We start from the raw sequence: 7,536 nt of genomic DNA on the forward strand, positions 1-7,536 counted from the left end.
GTTGGTATCTTTTGGTCATAACAGCTCCTGTAAAATACTGCTGGATTACTTGTAAGCATTGTTCGGGACACACAAAGGGTGGACAAATTTTATGAGGTAGTCTTTTTGTACCTTAGATGTGGGAAAGATTTGTTTCTTTTGAATGACCTAGTAAGAAAATATAAACATGAAAGCTCTTACTGTATACTTAAGAGTGTGCATCCCCCAGAACTGACTCAAATATGCTTCAGATTATCTTTCCTTTCAGTTTCTGAAGGCTCTTTTGGGAAATTCAGAAAGTAGCTTTTACATTCACAGCCTTTCTTGCTCTGACACAGGCAGAGCGATCTTCAACGTGGAAGCTGAAGCCCTGTCCCTAGGGTAGTGAGTCCATGCAGAAGGTCACATCTGACTGACAGTGCTGAGCCAGTGAGATCTGCTGTTCTGCTTTTGTCAATGATTACCCTGGTCTGACAAAGGTTCTACCATGAGCATTGTGGTAACTTCTTGAAGTTGATTGGGAGCTATTAAAGAGTGATAAAAATCAGGTATTTCTGACCATGGTGATCAAAGGAGGAATTCAGTGATACTACAATAGGTGCTTGGAGTTCTCCGGGCATTGCCATCAGTATTGTTTAATGACCCAAGTGCTATGGCTATGTTGGGTAAATAGCAGCTTTGGCAGCTATATAGAAGTTTTTAGGGGACAGGGATTTCAGAGCGACAGCATAACTCACTTGCAAACTGTCCTCTTTCCTTGAACGCTGCCAGTTGTCATATTGCGACTGTCAGCCAGGAGGTTGACCCCACTTCCAGAATCCTGATTTATTCACAAACCTGCAGATTTCAAGCATGGGTCTACAGGCAACAGTTCCACCAGCTGAGCTGCTGAAGGTTTCTTTCTGGCTGAGGTTACAAGCACACGTGTTAAAAGCTGGTATCAAGTGAATGTTGCCTAATAGGATTATGAAGTTTTCCTCCCCCTTTCAGAATGAGGGTAATTGAATACTCCTGCCCTACCTATAGAAATATGCTGTTTTGGGAACACAGATCCTCCACTCACTACACTGAAAGCTTTAGCAGCCTGTGCTAAGAAGTCGGGAGGCTCAGTAATGGTAAGCGTTATGCTGAGAGTAGCCATGAAGTCCTCTGGCAACCCTGAATTATCTTTCCCCAGTTGTCTTTCACCCAAAACTTGTGGACATCCCCTCCCTGCTTGGTGCTTGGAGCACTGGCTGGGGGAAAGTTGTTGGCTGTATCTTAGGCCTTGCATGTGTGAATCCCCAAATTGCTTGAGCCCGCCACGCTTTGGAACTGTGCGAATCTCCTTCTTGTTCCTGCTCACCGACAGCCAGCAGTTTCCCAGGCACTGAGTACATGTGTGTGTAGTAATGAGTCATTTCTTTGGGGCTATTGTTTAAGTCTTCAAACCATGGAAGGAAACCAGGAGCCTGTTGGATGTCACTAAAGGTCACTGGCTATTTTTATAGATTACATTAAAGAACACCAAAACTGCACAAAAAGAACATTCAGGTTATGAAGTCAGGACTTTGAAAAATATTTTAGCTGCCAAACTATCGCAAATCGCTATGGAGCATGTGCAACCGGTGATTTTTCAGGGGCTCACAGTTTGGCCAAAGGTGTGTCACTCCCCTAAATGCTGTACGGACATAATTCCCTTGCACTGTTGTGACGTTCCTGCCAAATTTTAAATCAATGCTGCGACCTGTAGTGCTGAGACTGTTTGACCAAATGCTTGTAAGACATATCAGTTTATGTTTTATTTTTTAACTTGGGTAAAAAGTTTTCCTCTAGTGGATGAACTGCATTAGCTGAAATTTTCACCCTAAATTCCAGCTGGGGCAGACAACCCGCATGGAAAGCTTTAATTCAGAAGATTAAAGTCTGGCAAAATTCTGAGCAACCGGAGCCTTCTAATAGCAAGTTCTGTACAACGTGGTCAGCCTATCAAAGGGAAATCATTTTTTCTGTCTGTTTTGGTTTTGATGTCATTCCATCAAACATTTAATTGGGAGACACAGCATTAGCTTCAAACTCATTTTGAGGCAATGAACATTAGTCAGACATAAACAAATGGGCTGGGGGCAAACTACACAACTGCCAAGTGGTGGGAGAGATTTTAACGAGGGGCCTTGCAAGCTGCTTCCCTGAGCGAAGGAAATTGCCGCGGAGCAGAAAGCAGAGCCCTGATGGAAGGAAGCAGGGTTTGTTCAGCAGAGGGGAGGCACCTAAAGGGCATGATCCTGAGCGAGGTATGCGAGTGCTCAGGCTGGGGACGCAGACCTCGTGTCGAGGTGCTGGGCTTGGGCGAAGTGGTGCAGCTGAGTGGTGGCTTGATCCGGGAGCCTGCCCGACTGCCCTCCTGGGGAGGGGGCAGCAGGGTAATCTCCTGGCATTTCAGAGGCAATTTAGGAGGTTAAACTGGAGGTTATGGGGTTAGATTAGTCCCTGTGCAAATGTGGATCGAAATGCTAATATGTACGTATACAAAAACTGTGCAGGCAGCAAGCTTCTGGAAAGACCAACCTTGCAGTGACCAGACCTCAGGGAGCAGAAAATAAGGAGTGACCTTTGCTAATTCTCAGCCATGGCCAGCGCAGGGCATTGCAGATGAGGGACCCAGGCTGGAGTGGCTTACTTGAGGTCGCATCTCAAGTCTGAGCACAGCTGAAGGTTTATTCGAAGGTCCCTGGTCTCCCTGCTGGGACGGGCTGCCCAGAATCCCTGGGAATACTTTTGCTTTTAATCTTTGTCCTGGTCTGCTTGCTGAGGTGCCTGGAATTTGTCTCCAAAATATCTCGGAGGGGAAATGCGATCATAAAGCTAGAGCTTTGGGCTATGCATACTTTGTTTCGGGGCCATGCCGTCTTTGATGGGGGTGAGTGTTGCTAACCTGCGCCTTTGTTTTCTGACAAGGCGAGTAATTTCCAAAATAACATTTTAATCCCTTATGCTGTGGGTCCGGGTCAGCTCTAGCTTAACTCAGGCCACATTTCAGGAACTTTGGGAGGTGTTTTACTTTCGTTGAAGTAGATTTTGTTCTTTTATTGCTCTTCTGACACGATCACTAACTGGGACCAGAGCCTTGTCACGGCTGGCACGTACAGTAGGTAGCAGAGCCCCTTTCTCAAGGTGCAAATGAGAGAAAGCCGCTCAGCAGAGCAAACTTTTTGCCCGGCCTTATGCAGACAAGCTGAGCCTTCAGTTCCTGTCCAGCTCCTTACACAAAGCCCCGTGCTTCCTCTCCAGCATCTCTGGAGCCTCGTAAGACCCTTCCTCTTCCCAGCAGATCGAATTGCAGCTGTCTCGAGCTGGCTGGCAGCGAATCGCCACGGCTGGAGCTGGCCTTGTTTTTCCAGAGTGAAAAAAGGAAGAGGTTCCTGGTCCCTGTAGATGTCATCCAACCGTCCCAGCCAGCTCATTTCTGCCCTGTTGAGAGACGCCTGCGGGGGGAGAGCGTGAAGGGGGCCGAGGAGCGCGGAGTCGGGCGGGCACCATGCCTGCCTGCCTGCCCCCGGCTGATGGGAACAGGCAGGGACAAAGGTAACGCTGGCGGCATGAAAAGGCCGCTTGTTGCAGCGTTTCATGGCCAGTGAGCGTGACCAGCCTTCAGGGCTAATTACCAGAGGAGAGAGAAGTATGTTCTTGTCAGCAGACCTACAGGGTTACTATTTAATGAAGCAGATATGCAGGTAGCTTGTTCAGTGGCACGGGCGAGTGACTGACTTGTGTCCACAAGGATGTAGGTGTGCAGGGCGGGCTCCTGCGGGTGGCTTTCGGCCCCGGTCTTCTGCTGCAGTGTACAACTCCTTCTGCTGAAGGGTGCAGCTCCTTCTCTTGGCACTGGTGACCTGCAGCTGCTTTCCCCTTCTCCTGTTTTTCCTCTTTCCCTGTATATTCCCAGTCCTCTTTTTCCCCTTTTTTCTTTCCCATTTCCCCCTTCTTCTTGCCCCAGCACCTCCTGTTTATTCCATCCTGTCCTTCCCCAGCTTCTCCCCTTATTTCTTCTCTTTTTCAGCTGCTAATGCTGAATGGTATTGAACAGTGGTTTCATCATGATCTCATCAGGATTGCCCCAGTTCCCTGGTAGTGGTTTGTGGAGCACATGTGAGCAGGGAACAGCCGGTACCCGCCGTGTGCTCGCATCAGGGCCTCCCCCAGCTCCCCCTTGCTCAGCAGATCTGATGAGCGTTACTCGTGCCTTGCTCAGGACTGCCCATGGAGGTGTGCAGGGGGCTAGGGAGCTGTGCCAAGCCCCCGTGTTGTGCTGGCTGGGTTACAGTGAAGTGCAAGTGCTTCTATGCTATAGGAATCCTATAGTGCTGTGTGATCACATGCCCAAAAACTGATGTCTGCTGCCCCAGTGCTTTTGCTGGTCTCCATGTGAGAGAAGGGACAGAACACAGGGGAGTGAATCAAGTGGTGAATCTTTGCCTGAACTGGTGGGTATGGACGAGTCTGGTGGCTATTTCTGACTCCTCATCTCATGCTCTGAATTCATAAAACTTACTGTGCCTGGTATCACTTCCTAGGCTTGTTCATCTGGGCTGGAGTAGGCATTGCTGAGGAGGAGCAGCACCTGTGGTATGGCTGCTCAAAGTCTGTTGAGATAACTACTTGTTAACATCACTGTTACCTGTCTTTAGGCTTGACAGTAGGGCTATGTTTGTCAGGGGATCTTTCTAATACAAAAGTTGACTGATACATATATCAGACAAGGGTATGGATCTCCTCTACCAGTGTCCCGTGTGTATTTGATCATCAAAATTTCACCCATCTGAGCTGATGGTCGTCCCATGGTATTGGGACAAAACATCCCAATTTGGGACTCAGAGCCACAGCAGAGATTCTGAAGCAGAGCAGCCTGGCTGCATACGGAGTGCACAGACTGCAGCAGTAAGGATGTTGCAGGTCAGAAGTGAGGTGTGTCGGCAGAAATTTGGGAGGAGGTGCACCGTGTCTGACTGACTTGAGCCTGCTATTTCCTGCTTGTGGGGTCGTCCTTTGGATTCTTCTCACAGAAGGGTTCATGAGGGTATGACAGTTTGAAAAAAAATCGTTTGAATTGTATGTTCCCTGGAATTTGTGCTCTGTTTTCTCTGGTAGATAAGACTTTTTTTTTTTTTGGGGGGGGGGGATATTAAGCAAACATCTCTTGGGAAACAGCCAGCTTTCCCTTTATTCTCCTCTCTGTCTATGATTGCTACACAAACCACCCAATATGAAGGGCTGGAGATGTTTTGGTGTACAGTTGTGTCCTTGGCCTTGGTTCAGGCCACAGAAGTGGCTGCCACCCACAGGAGAGTGCGAGGCTGGGACGCGAGAGTTGCAGCTGCTCTACCCAGCGAGTGCGCTGGGTCTTGGGCTTGCACTCAGTGTCTGCACAGAAAGGCCGGGTTGTTGAAAGGCAGCCCCAGGTGGCTCCTTCAGCTCCAGGTCCTGCCACTGCTCCCCTGGTAATGGTTCTGAGAAAAGCACTTGTTCATAGCTGTGCTGCTTCACTCTCTGCATTTCTTCCGACAGGATCCCGGGCAGCTCTCCGACTCCAAGTGGCTGTGCCGTCCCCTGGGATGGGATCTCCTGCTGCCCTGGCCACTGGGGACCTTGCAGGGGACATGGAGGCGCTGGCTGTCACAGCACCAGAAGCAGCACAGGAGGATGCAGCAGCATCACAAGCAGAGGTGGATGCCTTAAAAGCAGCAGCAGTAAGAGGGGAGATGAAAGGTCCAAAGGGAAGCCCTGATGAAAACCTGGTCAACCCTGACGGAGCAGCGGTGGAAGCATCAGAAAACCCAGAGGCAGACAGAGTCGCTGAAGCATTTGCCCAAGCAGTAGAAAGAATAGCGAAAGCAGAAGTAACCAAGGTGTTGCAATCAGCAATAGCTGAGGTAGAGACCCTGGCAGCCTCAGGTGTCCACTGGGGTGAGCGGGACGTGGGTGCGTGCTCCCTGGGTTAGGCTCACACACACCTGATGGTACAGGGTGCTGCAGCTCTGCAGCTAAAGCGACATCTGGCCTTTAGCCTTGCCCTCCGAGTGCCTCAGGTGGAAGGGACTATATTTCTTCTTAGCCTTGAGCTGTTAGAGAGAGCGTTATTTTGGAGAAATTGGAAGCAATCAAAAAAAAAAAAAAAAAAAAAAAAAAGCAAAAATCCTTAAAATCCCTGCCGAGAGTTTGTGCTCTTTTCCCATCTGGTTTCCCTCTGTCTTTCAGATGAGCTTTTTTTTTCATGATAGCGGGCACTTTATCACGCCTGGTAGAGTTAAGGATACAAAGCACTCTCCATTACAGCCCCGCTGGCCACATGCTCATCCTGTTCTAAAGCATTCATATTGGGGGATCAAAAAAGGTCCACGCGTGGTGTTTACTCAGCCGAGAATTTTTATTTGACGTTTGAGCAATTATGCCTTGTGTTGTTCGTGAGTTTGCGGAGGGTGATAAATGCACTTTTCCCATTTGAAAAACCTGTCTTTTAACATTGACGATGTGGTGACAGATTTTCAGCAGGGCTGGGAGTCAGATTTGCCAGGGCTCAGTGCCCGCTCTGAGAGCCAGATTTTCAGATGTGTTCGGCACCCAGCAGCTCCTCGTTGGGTGTGAGGCCTTTGGACATGTTTGTTCCCATGTGTGGAGCTCATATGAAAAGCTGGCTGCTTGCAGCACCGCTGAGTATCCACCTTCAGCTCACAGGACTGCACACAGGAAAATCTGGATCTCATCTCCCCAGCCTCTGATTTCGTTGGGGCTTTGTAGGGTCAGCTTGCTGCTGTCGCTGTTTCCTGGGCCTCAGAGCTGTCTTGAGTGCTTGTCTTTTCTGGAGGATATCTTCCTTTAATTTATCTCTTGGTTTGGGCAAGACACTTCACTCAGGATGGGTGCCTCAATGTGTGTCTTTTTGTCTCGTGAAATCAGCTGGACTTAATGCTGAAACAATTCCTTAAATCAGACTATGAATAGGGACCTTGAATTTAAGTGCCAGTAGTATGCTTTCCAGTGACTTTTCTGGTGTTCATGTGTTTACTCTTGACTTTTCAGCTCAAAGAAAAGAAGAGGAGCGTGTGGCTAAAGCAGAGGAACACCATCCAAGCGGAGGAGGAGGACTGGGTAAAAGAGGGAGAGATGATATGAGGTGGTGGAGAGGTGGCATTGTGGGTTGTACCCAAAGGGGGGCTGGTGCCCTGATACTGAGTGCTATGGTCACTCCTGGAATGCAGGAGGGCTGTCCATTATGTCTTCTTTGTGAGTGTCCATACTATTAAAAAATAAAGATATGCCATATTTGAAGACCCTTGTCTCTTGGCTTTGTGAAATAACGGCTCCCCACCAATTCCTTAACAATGAGGGAGAGCAAATAGCAGTTCATGATGGAAGGTGGGTTGCTGCCATGAAATGATATTTTAAATATATGTATATATACTAAACGTGGGGTTGAGTTTTCATGCCCTGTAGGCCAGAGATGGTCTGTGGGAGCACCACTAACGTGAAATAGTTTCACATCCAAATAGAGCAGGTGTAATTTCTAGGAGTCTATCCAGC

At 48.6% G+C, this 7,536-nt stretch overlaps 1 protein-coding gene across 2 annotated transcripts in view; it reads left to right on the forward strand.

Annotated features, from left to right (window-relative positions):
* The window catches only part of LOC311442238 (uncharacterized protein), a 34,815-nt gene extending 27,531 nt beyond the window's left edge, over positions 1-7,284 (forward strand). For both annotated transcript variants that reach the window (XM_084531165.1, XM_084531166.1), the window contains 2 exons: positions 5,524-5,888; positions 7,036-7,284. In XM_084531165.1, coding sequence (XP_084387291.1) covers positions 5,524-5,888; positions 7,036-7,128 — 458 coding nt within the window. In that variant the 3' untranslated portion in view covers positions 7,129-7,284. The remainder of the gene's footprint in view (positions 1-5,523; positions 5,889-7,035) is intronic.
* The last annotated feature ends 252 nt before the right edge of the window (positions 7,285-7,536 follow it).

This window comes from Aythya ferina (genome assembly GCF_964211825.1).
Source record: "Aythya ferina genome assembly, chromosome: 10".
Classification (NCBI taxonomy): domain Eukaryota; kingdom Metazoa; phylum Chordata; class Aves; order Anseriformes; family Anatidae; genus Aythya; species Aythya ferina.